This window comes from Numida meleagris, chromosome 2, assembly GCF_002078875.1.
Source record: "Numida meleagris isolate 19003 breed g44 Domestic line chromosome 2, NumMel1.0, whole genome shotgun sequence".
NCBI lineage: Eukaryota > Metazoa > Chordata > Aves > Galliformes > Numididae > Numida > Numida meleagris.
The window spans coordinates 46,555,789-46,571,644 of NC_034410.1; the positions used below are offsets into that span (position 1 = coordinate 46,555,789).

The following is a 15,856-nucleotide window of genomic DNA, read 5'->3' on the forward strand; positions in this document are numbered from 1 at the left end:
GCATGTACAGCCTAGGTAGAAAGCATGGCATTGCTTATGCATAAAGAGAATGGAAAATGCGAGGTAGGAGGAGTTACTGCTGTACAAAAAGAAAAGAAAAGAATCTGTTCAAGTTCTGGGAAGGCAAATTGAATCAACAGTTGCAGAGACTGAAGTCTTTGAACTATTGTGGACTGAATGGCAAATGCAAAGGGGAAGACCTGGGGAGAAGGTGACAGGGAGGAGGCAGGGACCTCCTTGATCTCCTCTGGGCCACTGGGCTGCTCAGAAGCTGCATCTAAACGGCTGAAAGAAACCTGTGAAACAGATTTAGGAAGCAAAGGAAGATGCTAAGACTGATATATTTTAATTGGTTTAAGTGATGTTTTAAAAGTAAGTTAGTTACTTGTGTTGGATGCCATTTTTACCACTGATTATCTCTTTATTTCAGTTTGCTTATTAGCATAATCAGCAGTTCTGAAGCCAGTTATTAGCAAGAGGTTGACTTGCAAACTGTGGTTAGTGGACTACAGCTGTCTGAGGGAAGGAACTGTCCTGCTCTACGCTGGTGCAGGCTCACCTTGAGCACTCTGTGCAGTTTTAGGCGCCCCAGTATAAGGACATAGAGCTATTGGAAAGCATCCAAAGAAGGGCTACGAAGATGGAGAAGGGTCTGGAGTGAAAGGAGTACGAGGAATGGCTGAGGTCCCTTGGTTTGTTCAGCCCAGAGCAGAGGAGCTGAGGGGAGGCCTCATGGCGGCTGCAGCTCCTCACAGGGAGCGGAGGGGCAGCGCTGAGCTCTGCTCTCTGGTGACAGTGACAGGGCCCGAGGGAACGGCATGGAGCTGTGTCAGGGGAGGGGCAACTGGGGGTTGGGAAAAAGTTTTTCAACAGAGAGGAGTGGGCATGGCCCTAATCTGCTGGACTTCAAGGAGCGTTTGGACAAAACTCTCAGACATAGGGTTGGAATTTGGGGTGGTCCTGTGTGGAGCCTGGGGTTGGACTTGATGATCCTTGTGAGTCCCTTCCAACTCAGGGTATTCTGATTCTATGATTCAAATGCACTTTTTGCTTCCTTCCTGTAACATTTGGCCTCCAGTTTCCCCAATATAGTAATATCATGCCATAGCTTCTTGTTCACTGATTTTGCATAACACTGTATCAGAAAAACCAGGAAATGTCTAAGTAAAAAAAAAAAAAAAAAACTTTTAACTGAGGTACATTAAGCCTTGCCGCAACTAGGAACCAAGTGTTTTGAAGCTACTAGGAAAGTAACAGCATCATGCTGAAGACTAGCAGTGTAGGTGAACATCCTCGCATATGAAACAATAAGTTATATTTTTTATGTGGGTCGTTGTCTTTTCCAAGTGTGTTGATACAGCACTTCAGGTCTAGGCGTGTCCATCAGTCTGTGAATTAAAAAGGACTGAGTTGACACACACTGTTGGAATAAGACTACTACACTGTAGCTAAGTGTCATGGAGGTAGTACAGCTGGTTTTGACTGTTGAATAAATGCAACTTAATAATTGAAAAGCCATTTTAGATAAATGTTTATTGTTTTCACCCTACAAGCTGTTGTCTTTTACTTTTTTATTAGCAGAAACATTCTGAAGAAATATTTAAAATTAATTTTGAATGTAGCTTCCATTAGCAGATATTGAACTATTTCTGTTCACAACAAATTATAATTTAATGCCTTCTACTGTGTCTTTTGAATTTTGTGAATTAAGTGTGTGTGTGTATACATAGGTAAATAGCATACAGATGTTTTAAAGTGTATCTCCTCACGTGCAAGTTTTAATTTTACAGACGATATCAGAAATTGCAGAAGATAATGAAGCCCTGGTAAGAACCTGATTAGATCATCACCTTGCACACTTCCTCTTCTTTTGCATGAGTGAGTTCAGGCCCTTGCGCTAATCTTTATATGTAAATACATCTATGCTTATTCATTCAGCCAATCTTCAACCTCTGTTTTCTGTTCTTTGATACTTATCTGATGGGGCCTTTTTTGCTTTGCTTGTGCAATGGGTGCTTTATTTCTGTAACTTCTGCAAGGACTTATACAATTTCCTAATTAAGGTGCTTTTTTATTTTTATTATTTTATTATTTGAGCAATCATTTCCTTGCCTTCTCCATGTTCCCCTTTTAAATTTGTGTGTGACTTACATGAGTAAGTAGGTGAGTAGTAGACAATTCTAACTGTTTATATTAGTGAGATAAGGATCATTGTGCCATATCTGGATTGCAGTCATTTTCTGGTCCCAGTTAGTGTTATATATTTCACATAACTGCATAAAGAGAAACTGCAATATACTAAAGGGCTTCTTATTAGAAACTTCTAGGGCATGATTGTTTGAATGGAATTCTTCTGTATGCTTCAAGTTAAGTGCACACTTCATAGGCTTTAATAAATTGGGAACCCGAGGGACGTTCTATAGTATCTTGATTGACTTGCAAGTTTGTCACATCAAGTATAGCTGAAACCTAAGCAAGCAAAAGAGTAATTAATCAATTAAGCGTGCATCTGTCACTCTGATGTGGCTTATCGTGCAGGAAGTGCAGCTCCCCATCCAAATCCGTGCTGAATCATGCTTTCACAAAGCTGCTGAACCATTAATCATTAAATCATTGCCTAATAAATTAAACAGTAGCAATAAATTTGGCAGAAATCTTAAATCATTCCTCTACATTGTCTTTCTCAACCTAATGCGGAATAACACGTTTCTTAATATAAAAGTTTAGATTCTGAGGAAAATAATTAAAATGTCATGAAGCTTTCAAGATTCTTGGCAGCATCACTCCTGCTGAGATACCTCCTGTGCATTTTGATGCTGTTTTTTTCCCCTCATTGATGTAAAAGTAGGGTGACTTTTTGTGTGTGTGTGTGATGATTATACTCCATCAGCACCACTTTGCTCCCAAATTCTATTATCCAATATGCTTTTGTACATTAAATAATATGATTGTCCTCTGAATGGTCTCAAGAAAGTACTGAAGTGCTGACTTACAGTTGCTTTGAGCCCTGGTCTTAGCATCTGGTTATGTGGTGACCTGAATTAAGCTGGGTTGGTTTTTTTTGGCACATTTTAGTCATGCTTACCCATGGGAGCAAGGCCTTACCCTCTTCAGGAGGATACTTATTGATCACTGTAGATACAGCACATCAGTGAACTCAGTAGAAAAGAATGTGTACGTGACTAAAGTTTATTTTAACTTGGAATGCTAAATGGATGAGGTTCAATTTATATCAGGGCACACAGTTTAATATTCTGGTTTCCTTCAGTAGTAAATGAAATGATACAACTAAAATCACGGAGTTTTGTGCTTGTACTAAGATACCAGACCCACTGAGCAGGCCTTGAAACCAGCAGCTCTGGAACTTGGTTTATTCATAACCTTTGAAACTAAAGAGGTGACGCTAGTGCTCTACGATTGTTGTCAAGCATCCTAAGTACTTTTCACCATGTATTAATGGGAGAAAGATTGATGAAAAAATTATAAAAATAATTTCAGCATGTAATATAACAAACAAAACATTAAAATTTTGCAGCCTCTACCTGCTGTCTTTATTACTAGTTACTCTAAAGAAACCAAATGCTAATTTAAAGAAGTTGCTTTTGATTTACAGGAGGGGATATTTTATAAAGCACAGGTAACTTGCACATGCTGACCTGGGGAAGATGACTTAATTAAAACCTCATTTTTGTAGAGGGGGCATGTTTAATACCTTTTATCCGCTGAAGGAAATTCCTGTTCTAAAATGTGAGTTTCTTTCTGTCTGTCCTTTTAGTCTTACAGGTTTCTGTTATGTTTCGGGATTTTCTTTATCCCATACTGACTAATGCTTCGGTTAAAAAAAAAATTCCCCGTGGAACAGCTGTATCAATTGACTACTTAGTTGTAGTCAAACCATGCTGACTGGAGAATGATGTTCCTGTGTAAATTGTTATTCTTAGCCTTTTAAGAATAGTGTATCTTTTCATGGAAATTACCATGAAATGAGCAAAAACATGAGCTTAAAAGATGGGAAAGAAGAGAAAAGGTAACTCTAATCATCTGCCTGAAGAGCAGATGTAATAGCTCCTCTGGGCTAATTTTCCATGCTGACAATTGCTTAATGTACCTAAAAGTGGATTAAGTCATACCTCACAATAAGAGTATCTATACCTGGATTTATTCAAGAATAGTTCTGTTTAAAATTCAAAGCCTGTTTTTCTAATCGGAATTAGTTCACAAGCTTAGAGAGCCTCTAATACCAGGGGTACAAAGCTATTTCAGTTTTTTCTGGAATGCAGTTAGTTTAAAATCAGCAGGGTTGATCCTTTGTAATGAATGTAGTGAAACTGTACCAACAAAAATACTTCAGTGGTGTTAGGTGCATTGCAAAAAAATAATCTGTGTCAACTGCAGTGTAGTAGTTAAGTGCGTTTTCTGTCATCACCTAAAAAAACAGGAGCAGCTACCTGCAGATTGTTCAGTCGTTTTCAGCCGTATAGACTAAGTAGCAAGTAGGTGTGAATTGCTCCTACTCTGATGTGGTGGAGGCTTTGCTTTACCCTTGGAAAGGTCACTTGGAGAAGCAAGGAGGTGTGGAAGCAATGAAGGAGAGTCATAGTAATAAAAGAGATTCACATTGTGCTTGCAGAGTATCCTGCTGCATCATTGAGCTTCATTTTAGGCTGAGGTTCTTGCCCCCATGGCTTTTCCAGAGCCCTTGTCCTCTTATGATTAGATACATTCTGCTTCCCTCTTTAAATTTATTTATGGCCATTTATACCTGACAACTCTCGTTTACAAAGCTGTTCTCACTCTTTGATGTTAACCTCCTTGCAGTCAGGCCCTTTCTGCTGCCCAGTGTTGCGCTGTGAGCACAGTTGCTAAATGACAAGGGATTGCAAGTTAACCACTTCCTTTAACCCCTGCAGCTGGCAGTAGGTTGCAATTCCCTTCTTGCCTCCTGCCCAGTTAGTGTTTTTCTTCGCTACCTTCCCTCTGCACAATTAGGTTTGACTCTGTTTTGTCTATGAAAAACAATGTGTAAAAGTGTACTGGTTTTGGCTTCTAGTCCTAATGGACTGTTAGCTGAATCCTGTTCAGAAACATCTAGGGCATTTTGCTGCTCATGTCCCATTAATTTAATTTGAAAAGACATTAAAATTGCTTTAGGCATCTTTCAGAATATCAGACATAGTTCTATATATATATATATATATATATCTGTAAATTGCATAGCACACCTGATATAAAGATGGTTTTACATATACAGTTGATATTATGAAGGCAAGTGATAGTCACATGCACATTCCTTCTATTTTTAGGAAGGAAAAATTAATTTAAAAAATGTATGGAATTCTCTTCTTCAGTTTCAGAAAGTAAGAATGCAGAAAATTCTGAGGAACATAAATTAGCAGGTGCTGCCCTGATCTTTGCCTAAGACAGGCAGGAAAATAATTTGAAATACAGCTGCAGATTTGTCCCAGGGGTTGAGGTGCACAGGCCTTACGTCAGAGCAGTGGGCATCTGTGCTGGAATGGCTCACACTGGGTTGGCCGATGGCCTTACAGACCACAGGTGTTTGCTTCTGAGACTTTGGCTGGGAGCTGCTGTGGCTGAGGAGGTGCTTCTTGAACAACTCACCCATATCTGCAGTGGTTAGAAGACTGGGGCCAGACAGCAGAGAATGGGAAATTTCTACAGCTGTCCCAGTGGAAGTATATGAGATAGAGCCCTGGAAAGGGATTGTGTGAGCAGTTTAATGACACAGATCATTAACATGTCAGTGCTAGTGAGAGATGAAATTGCAATTACACAGTATGTCTTCCTGATCGCTCTTCCCTCTTGCTGCAAAGACATGCATTAAAAAGCACCTTCATCAGGAATTACTGTCAAACCATTAGGTCATTTTGCAAGAGTAGCAGGGGATTGATATTTACAGACTGTTGTGCCTTGTGCTGTTAGTTCTTCAGAAAGATTTTGTGAAACAACAAGCCCCAACATTTTTCAGACTTTTTGTATGACTAAAATACTTGCTCGCTGAGATTTTGAGTTAAACAGTGCCACTTATTTCCTAAGATTACTACATTTTGTGAACAAGCTTTGATTCCCTTGAAATTTCCTGTATCCGCTCAGTCTGCCGCTCAGTAGTATGAGTGTGTCTGCATGTGTGTATCAAAACAGAAATGCTTGGAAGTCTATTTCTACCTATCTGCTTGTGTTTAAATACATAACAATGAATCAACACTGCTCCCTCCTACTTTATCTTGCTAGTTACCCTGGAGATTGTTTTCATGTCTTGCTGTGCTCCACCTAATGCTTATCCTTTAAGCCTGGCTTTTAACTTTTGCAATGCTATTTAGTGTATACATGCGTGTGCCTGTGCCTATGGATAGATAGATATTTTAAAAATTCATGCTATGTATATGTGGTGATGCATAATATATGCTTGATTAGTCCCAGTGTTGCACCTCTTCGCTCTTAATAATTTGAAAAATGTCATAGGAGTGACACCCACTGGGGCAGCCTGCCTTGTTGTTTTAAGTTGGAAAGTACTTTCACTGTCTGGATCCCAGACGACTGTGCCAGCGGCACATCTGCTAAATCCAGGCTTATATATTAGTATTTTCAACTCTGTTAACCTAGTTTCACATTCAAAGATGTGCAGGGGGATAAATAATTGACTGGATTAATCAATATTTTTGTCAAGAAGAATAAATGAGTCTGCTGAACGTAAAGGAATTTAACTAAACTGAATTCCAGCCACTGCTGTTCTGGAGGAGAATATATGTATGTAGGTTTAATACAGTTTAAGCAATCCTTCTACTCTATACCCATTGTTAATGGGAATTACCTTTCATTTACAATTAGTTTATAGAAGAATGTTTTTGTACTAAATACAAGTTAATTGACAAAATTTGTAAATGATACATAAGAAAATCCATGGTAGATAAAGATATATCTCCCAGTATTAAACTCAGCAGACAGTTCATCTCCTTTTAATCTTATACAACATTTTTCCTAATCAATTTTTTTTCTTTTTATTTGTATATAATTTAGTCTAGCTTAATAAAATACTGGGATTCCATATATTCATAGAAGTATTCTGGCATGAATATCCATGCATTTTTTTTTAAAAGAAAGTCTTTCCAAGGGATGCATTTTTATTTAGACATTCATAAATAACCATTATATGCAAAAAGAATGGGCTGGGGAGAATGAGAGGACTGGAGCTGATTATATTTCCTACAGAGTTGTATTGTTTTCTTTTTATGAAATCCTTGGTAATTTGGAATGCTAATGATGACATTTTAAGTCTAATGTAATTCCTAAAAGATTTGTAGAATTAAAATGCAAACAGTCATGTATGGCTGAACAAAGTATTCCTTGTATAATTACAGTGGTTTATTTTTTTTAAAGACACTATTTTTCTTGTTTACTCTTTGATATAGTCTTTTCATTTTGTCATAAACAAAGACATGGTAAATAACCCTTGCTTTGGAAGAGAAGGTGTGTGTATAGTTCCCTCCTAACCCAAAATGTCAAGGATAGCAAGTTTCATTTTAGTGAAGGGTTTTGCAGAGTTTTGATGAACTGTCCTAAGTGAAGGGGCTACTGAAGGTTTTATCTTCTGGTGTCAAGATGCCTTAATGCAGATTATATCAAACCTGTAAAGAATGGCTATTGGAATTGCTACATTTAAATTGATTTCCTGCTTTATTCCTTTGTCCTGCAGCAGACGCCTTCCCTCTGAGTGAATGTTCACTAATTTGGGTTGGGATGGTACAGGATAGTAGGGGATCAAACCACACAAGGATTACTAATTGCATTCCTTAACTATAGCTATTCTACTAGACTCAGTTTTCCAACATACTGAGCATTGTAGTTCCAATCTTACAGGTTTTGTCTTTTTATTAGGTAAGCTGCTGTGTTAAAGACAGTGGGACTATTCATGTTATTTAGCTTGATTGCATGCTTAAGCTTGCTAATGGCTTAGTGGCAGAGTACCTTGCAGGCATTTTGGCATGCCCTTCAAGGTAATACACTGCTGCTTTTAGGGCTCCCTGCACTGTTTCTTGTGTTGAGTGGTTACCTCGTTGAATGGTTTCATTGAAATCATTGTGGCTGCTGACAGTTGGGTACCATGAGTATATATAGAAATGAAGGTGATCTGTAAAAGTTGATTTTAACATGGAAAATTAGTGTACAGCTAGTCAATTTAGAGCACGTTCTTTATGATGAGTTTAAACCTGTTTTGAACATAGTTGATACAAAAATGCACTGAATCTCAAATTTACAGGTAACTATGCAGTGTAGCGGCCCCCAAACTCTAAGCAATTTGAGCTGCGTTCTTGAATGAACGACTGGAACTTTGCAGACCTTTTGACATGGTTGCCCAGAGATAACCTGAAGATGCATCTCCATTTACTGAAAAGAAATAAACTGAGGCATTAACTATTGGAAAATTGCTGCTCAATGCAAAATCTTTTGTGGTGCATTTTTAAAATATGTTTGCTTCCTTGTAAGAGAAGGAACAGACAATCCACTAATTTTCTACCTATCTACTCAATACAGAGGTACCCCAGTGTGGTGTGTACCTTTGTGTGACATTCAACTCAGAGCATTTCTGTAAGTTATGATGAAAAATATCATTTATTTTCTCCTGTTAGTTCTAAAATTTTGAATTAGATAAAAGAAGTTTAGTTGCCCTATCTGATTTCCTTGAGCACTGCATGTGGTGTTTTCTTAGGACTTCTCTTTCCTAGTTCTTCTCTTACTAAATCGCTTTCTTTCAGGTGATTATTCTTGATGTCCATGCAAAATTGCTTTGGAGACTATTTGCTGCATGGCCTCTCTTGCTCTTTTGCTGCCTCTTAGTCCGTGTTTGGCTTCGTTTTCCTGCCTTTCTGAAAGCTTCCTGCTACTTTGTTCCCTCGGTCATTGCTGTGCTGCATAACTGGTAACTGTAGTCATGACTCCTATCTCTTGCAGCTTTGGAGATATGTTGTCCTTTACACTGACTGCATTTGTTGAGCTGATGGATCATGGGATTGTATCGTGGGATACATTCTCTGTGGCATTCATTAAAAAGGTAAATTTGTAATCAATGCTACATGTTCTGTACAAATTTGCTTCTACGCTTTAAAATTTTTGAGGTGAGTTGTGCTTTCTCTCTTTCAGGTGCATTATTTAGGTGATTGCTCAGTCAAAAAGATATATGAAAATGAGATTAATGTCCTAATTAAATTCAGAAATATTTGTAACTGCAGGATCTAGCCCAACTTCTACTGAATTCAGCGGAAGTGAAATTGGATCAACACTATGTTAGGCTTATTACATGGGCTAATGCTTCCTCAGTCAGAGTGTGACCTCCTTGTGCAGATACCATGCAGTTAAAGCAGAAAATAGTGTTTAGATTTAATGTAAATTAAAAAGAGTAATAATATATATCGTGAAATAAAACCAGCACTGAAATGTTTCCTTTGAGGATAGGGAAGGAAGAGAAATGAGTTAGTTTACAAATTGAAATTATTAAGCTGAAATCTCCTGAGTTTATCAAGCTGAACTCCAGCTCCCTGAGTTCTGCAACTAAGGTCTAAGGTTTTGAAAAAGACTTTTCCATGATCTACAACATTTTTCTTCTTTTCTTGCATGCGGTAAATGCACAAGAGCAGCAGAAACAGCAAAGTACTCTTTAAATGCAGAAATGTAACAGACTCCAGAAAAAAGGATTTTGTTGTTACTGATTTAACCGTTTTTACTTATCCTCATCTTAGATATTGGCAGGTTGGAATTAAACAAAGGGGCTCTTTTGTTTACAACAAAGCCAAAAACTTTCCAAGTATTTTTTTTTAAAAACAGGTTGAAGTTGGAACATGTCTTACGTTAAAGTGCGTTTGTATGACTTCCGAAGCTGTCAGAGTTAATTCACTATAATGATAGGAGGTGCACAAACGGGACTAATGTCACCTGTGGCAAAGATGTCTTTCCTTTTTAACAAAATGTGTCAGACTTCTTGTTTAAATTTGATTGGAAAATTATTACCACCTAAAGGAGATAAAAATTTATATTTGTTGTCTGAAGTGAAAGAAATAAGCAGTTATGAAAAGAGAATTAGATTTTTAAGTTCAACTTTGATCATTAAAATGATAAATGTTATTTGTGAGAGAGATTAATATTATGTTTGGGCTTTTGTTTGTTTGTTAATCTTGTAGGCTATGTAGATTATTATGATGATCTTAACATGGCAAAGAAGATAGTACACGTGTGTTTTAACTGACTTCATGAGACAGAAAGTCCAGCCTAGAATGTGTTATTTGCTGGGGGAGCCTACTAACATGTATAGTAAGAAATCTGCTAAAATGACTTGAAATCAATCTGCCTTGTTAGTGATTCAAAATTACTGTTTTTGTTTTACTCTTTCAACAAGTTTTGCCCTGTGAGTTGGATAGTGAAAACAGCAAGAGGTGATGTGCAGCCCTGTAATGGCTCCTCTTTTTTGTCAGGCACTTCTATGTCCTGGACACTGTTGTGAGTTGACAAAACAAATCTAACACAATAATTCTCACGAAGTATCTAGGTTATCCTGGCAAGTAAAAATCAGAAGTGAAACTGGTGGAAAAGGGCCAAAGCAAAGAATAGGGAAGAATACTAGATCAGAAAGGAAGCAGAAGGACAAAGGATGACAAAAATACAGGAAAGGGGCAGAGGCATGTCCTGATCTACCAAGCACTTGAAAGGCAGAGCAGCTGCTGTCAGTGGGGCTCTGTGTGCAAGGGGCAAACCTCAAGGAGCACTGAAGAACTGTCTCTCTTTGGTGGGAACCTGCAACTTTATTCTCCTTTGCTACTCTGAGCTTGGCTTTTGGCAGGCAACTTGAGGCTGCTGATGGGCTAGCTCAAATAGATGGCAGGATGGATAAGAGCTGGGATAATTTTCTGCTAGCTGAAAGGAATCTCTGCAACCCTACTTCAAGTGCTTCTGCCCTTTGAAGCTGTCTTTCTTGTCAAATGGAAGCCAAACTGGAATGGGAAGGCATTAAGCTGAAGAAGTAACTTTTTTTTTTAGTTTTGAATAAATAATTTTCTAACTAGAAATGTAGAAGCTGGAGGAGATCTCGAGGGAACCTCTGAATGCTTCAAATGAGTTAACTAGATGGTGTTGGATGCAGTCCTTCTCCCATCCTTTGGGTATGTTAAGACTGCTATTCCAACTACTGCAAATAAGAATTGACACCTTCAAGTACGGCTTTGTTCCTTATCTTCAGGGAAAATATCATAATTCAAAAAACTTTCTTACAGCAGAATCTCTCAAGGCTCTTTTCTTCCTTGTGATAATAAAGCTTGTTTAGACTGAACTTCCATAGTAGCCTAAAGGATTTGGCTGCCCAGTTCTTAAAGTATGTCATGATAATTTGATATCAAAATAAAATACAAAAATGTGGGACTTTTCTCTTTGATTTCTACAAGAGGAGAAATAAAATAAAGGCTTGTAGTGTATGTTGAGATGTTCTTAATGATCTCTTAGAATTACTTACGTAAGTGCTGTTTCATAACTCTGTGAGGCAGTGTTTTAACCTTGAACTGCTTGCTCTGCCTTCCAAAATGTGCTGTGCAGGAAGAGTGAGTGGCAGTGGGAAAGGCACCTCTGTGTCTCACAGCTGCACTTGTTTCTTCTGTAGTGAAGTGCAACTGCAGTTCCTTACCTGAAAACGAGATGTGTGCTTGAAAACTTTACTCTGTGTTAGGACTTCACAGATACAAAACTGCCTCGGATTTTCCTGTTATTTTCATTTACAGATGTCAGAATGGTCCTAGCAAATAACTAATGGACATCTCTGAAAATCAGATCTGTTTCCTTCAGTTATTTCAGCTGTGGTGGTTGTGGCGTTTTTTTGTTTCTTTTTTGTTTGGTTTATCTGTTTGTTTGCATTCTTGTCTTTAACTTTTAAATTCTTCCCTCACTTTAGGTGGTGCTGAAACAGGAAGAGAGCTCAGAATACGTAGTTTAGTTTTCTCTAGTATTCCTACCTGCCCTTACTCTGTATGTCTAGCTCCTGTTTCAGCAGAGCACTGAGGCTGAATGTGTAAAGGCATTCTAATGCCTAATTTCCCTTGAAACTGCTAGGAAGCTAAGCACCCAGTCACTTCTATTAGGTGTGGCTACATAAGGCTATGCAGACATCAAGGTTACGAGTGTTTTGCTGAACAAATGGTTTTATCCTTTGTGACGCACATCTGTGTGCCAGGTTTTCATGTGAAAGTGCAAAGTAATTAAGTTGCTTGTTTCTGGAGAGAAGGCTCTATTCTTGTGAGCATGCATCATTATTTATCATAAGTTTTGATAAATGAGTGCAGGATTATATTTGGATGTTGAGAGCCCTCCTGGCGCATGGTGCTCAATAAGCAGAGTTTTCCAGAGAACAGCAAATGACACAAATTTGAACTCTTATAAATTCCTTTCTGTTTTCAAGAGAGATCTTTTTTTTTTTCACATCCAGAATTTCTAGTATAGGAATATAAATTCTTTTAAATCTAATTTTGTGTCCTCTGAAAATGGCGTGCCTCATTTATCAGGGTAGGCTTGCCTGGACTTTATTTCTGGACATATTTCATGCTTCAGCAAGGTGGTTTTGAGTGTATGTAGTTTAGCATGCAAGTTAGATGTGAGATGTCACAGCTCTCTAAACACACAAGCCAGCTTCTGTAGTACCTTAAAAAGACACTATGGCCCAGGATCAGAAAAATAAATAAATAGAATAAAGGCTGAGGCAGCCATTCCTAAACTGAGGTTTCATCTATCTGTAGTTGGATTAGTGCAGGCCCCTGGTAGGAATATGTTACATCCCAGTGACTCTTTTACACTGGCATTTGAACTATTAAGGGAAAGAGGTGCTGCACAAAGAGTGATTTGTGTCAGGGCTTCTGAAGAGAATGACAGTAGTCTGACAACTTGGAACACATTCTGGGCATATTGCATTGCTACGCAGTTGATCCATGTGTGCCTGTGACTGAGGCGTCCAGAGTGCATTTGGCTTGTTGTGTGAGCAGTGCAGAGCTGGTCTGTGCATGCCCACTGTATGCACTGTGGGACTTGTGGACATCTGGCAGCCCTGGTACAGTGCATCAGAAAACAACTGGATTGGCATTGGTAGAGGTAAGGTAGTACAGAGCTGCTGAGATGCAGCTTGTCCTCCTAAACAGCACATTATGCATTATGTACTAATATAACTAATAATTGCGCTGAGGACTTGCAGACAGCAGTTATTGAAAGTCTAGAGTAGAATAACTCTCCTTTCCACCTATTCCCCATGCGTGCATGGGTTGGTTCTTTATTTTTTTGTAAATCCAATTTCTGCTTCACGAACAGAGTTGCATTCTGCACAGCATGTTCTTGCCATGGCAGTGCAAAGCAAGTGGCAGAGCAATAAACACCAATGCAATAGATTAGAAGAAAAATAAATCTATCCTTCTCTCTTCATAGTCTCCAATAGAAGTTATTTCAAAAAAGTGGGAAGGGGAGAAGACAGGAGTTTGCTGCTTCAGCTTTACTCAGAATGTCATGAGAGTAAAAGCGTCATACACGTGTCAATACTGTGATTTTTACCATTGCCTAGGCAGCTTTTCCAAGCACTTGGCATGCCTTTCTTCCTCCAAAAGGAAAATTATACCAGGGTCTAAGTGAGCTTCCAGTATCAAAACCACATTAGTGTCTTGTAGTGTGAATACTTAAGAAGGGATGGACTTGAAGTTTTCTGGAAAGAATGCATTAAATAAGCTGCAGTGACTCCATCTCAAGTCTATTACGTGGCTACAAAGAATAAATAACTGGTCACAAGACTTTTTTTTTCTGTTTGTACTTCCTTGGGTACCTTTTTGCTTGTTTGTGCTGATATTGGTACATCTGAGGAAAACCCAAGCAGTTCTCACTTCCTTTGTCAGCAGAAGGTGAGAGTCTTCCCTGGGAGCTGTATCCACAGGCTGTGAAGCATGCAAAGGAACACATGCTGCCACATCGTGCTGAATAGCTGTGTTGGTTCTGCAGGTGTGAGCATGCAGCAAGTCATTGCCATGCTGCTCAAAAGCATAGGTCAGACGTGGTTTCTACTAGTGTGCCATTCCTTTGTAGGAGCTTTCAGTAAGAGTGACAGAAATTAATGCACAAACAGCAAGACTGGACTGTATTTAGTGTTACACAATTAATTGTGCCAATAAATGGTAATCAAGTGAGTTCTAATGTGTAATCTGCAGAGAGCTATTGTTGGTAACAGCACAGAGAAATATAGTGTATTTTGCTGGAGATGCATTTTGCCAGAAAGTTAGATGTGAATCTCTCTTTGGCAACCATTGCTTTGAACGTGGAAGCTTGTTTAGAGAGCACTGGCTGCACAGATACTGGAGCAAATGAGCAGAATTTTCATCCTTTCCAAAGTTTCCCTCACAAAAAACTACAGCAGCTATAGTTCTTTAATGCTGATTTATCTTGTGCATAACTTAAGATAGAAGCGTGTATTTTGCATGTATTAATATTGACATAAATCTGAGGTGATTCGCACCAGCTGAAAAATCTTGTGCCACTGTGTCCTCTGAAGGTTTCTGCAGTGCCTGGCTGAGTGCTCTCAGGTATTACCTGATGCCTGGAGTGTAGACAAGGCTACTTTTACTCTCAACACTTTTCTGAGCCAGTTCCACAGTTTGTTTCTTCCCTTTTCCTGGTTTTACGAGGAGACTCAAATTCTCCAAATGTCTTAATTTGTAGATAGCAAGCTACGTGAACAAATTTGCCTCAGACATCTCTATCTTACAACGATCACTAGCAATCCTGGAATCGATGGTGCTCAATAGCCACGACCTGTACCAGAAGGTGGCACAGGAGATCACAATTGGGCAGCTAATCCCACATCTCCAGGGGTGAGTATCTTCAAATGCCACTTGATATGCTGATTTATTTTATTTTTATTTTTTCCAAATGAGCGCAGCATTTAAAAAAAGAGTGATATAAAGACTAGTAACCTCTTGCATGACTTCCACATCTATTATAAGTGGCTGAATGGCAAATAGCCAGCTTTCTGGAGTTGCTCGATCATAGACTTCTAGTATTATTATTACTACTACTAATATATTTTTTCCATGGCGCGAAGATGCCTGTGTGGTTAGAGATGGGGAGCAAAAAGGAGGGCACTCAGTATTGGTTGTTAAATGCTTAGCACCGTTAGCATACAGGTGGTATGGTTTTGCCTGTCAGCCTCTGGGAAACATGTAAGACAAAACCTTGTGAACTTCTGTTGAAGGTACATTTAGAAAGAGAGGCCTTTTCTTTAACAGTAATGCACTCTGATTCAGTGGCTGGAAACCACTTCTTTTAGCACAGGGTAATGCGTTTTAAACTAGTTACACATACCTCCTAGCTGGGGCATTTTCTACTCACCTGCAAAGCTTTTAATATCAACAAGTTTTTCTTCAGAGCCCCTTAGGGTTTCTTCTTCCAACCTGTAGCTGGGGCATCTGGGCATCTGGCTGGAGCTTGTTGTCTGAGCTCCTGCTGAAATCAGTGGAGGATTAATGGCACTTTGAGATTGTTATTCATTTCACCTTTCTTGAATGCTGTTCATGTTTCTCTTGCTAATAATAGAGAGAACCTGGATGACTAATTACCTAAATTTTACGTGGATAACTCTAAGTGCGAACAGTCCCTCAGCTTCTACAGGGAGTAATGCAACTGGAAAATCAGTTTCTATAGCTTGAGTGTTCATGTTCTTATCTCATGTTTATGATTTTCTTCCAAACAGGACAGACCAAGAAATCCAGACGTATACCATTGCGGTAATAAATGCACTTTTCCTTAAGGCACCGGATGACAAGAGGCAGGTCAGTTGTTG

General features: G+C 38.8%; 1 protein-coding gene across 8 annotated transcripts in view; it reads left to right on the forward strand.

Moving 5' to 3' along the window:
• ELMO1 (engulfment and cell motility 1) overlaps nucleotides 1-15,856 on the forward strand; it is a 302,503-nt gene that overhangs the window by 93,371 nt on the left and 193,276 nt on the right. For 7 of the 8 annotated variants that reach the window (XM_021385868.1, XM_021385867.1, XM_021385872.1 and 4 more), the window contains 4 exons: nucleotides 1,791-1,826; nucleotides 8,971-9,070; nucleotides 14,737-14,888; nucleotides 15,767-15,845. In XM_021385868.1, coding sequence (XP_021241543.1) covers nucleotides 1,791-1,826; nucleotides 8,971-9,070; nucleotides 14,737-14,888; nucleotides 15,767-15,845 — 367 coding nt within the window. Of the gene's footprint in view, nucleotides 1-1,790; nucleotides 1,879-8,970; nucleotides 9,071-14,736; nucleotides 14,889-15,766; nucleotides 15,846-15,856 lie in introns of those variants that run through there. The other variant, XM_021385875.1, reaches the window with a different exon arrangement.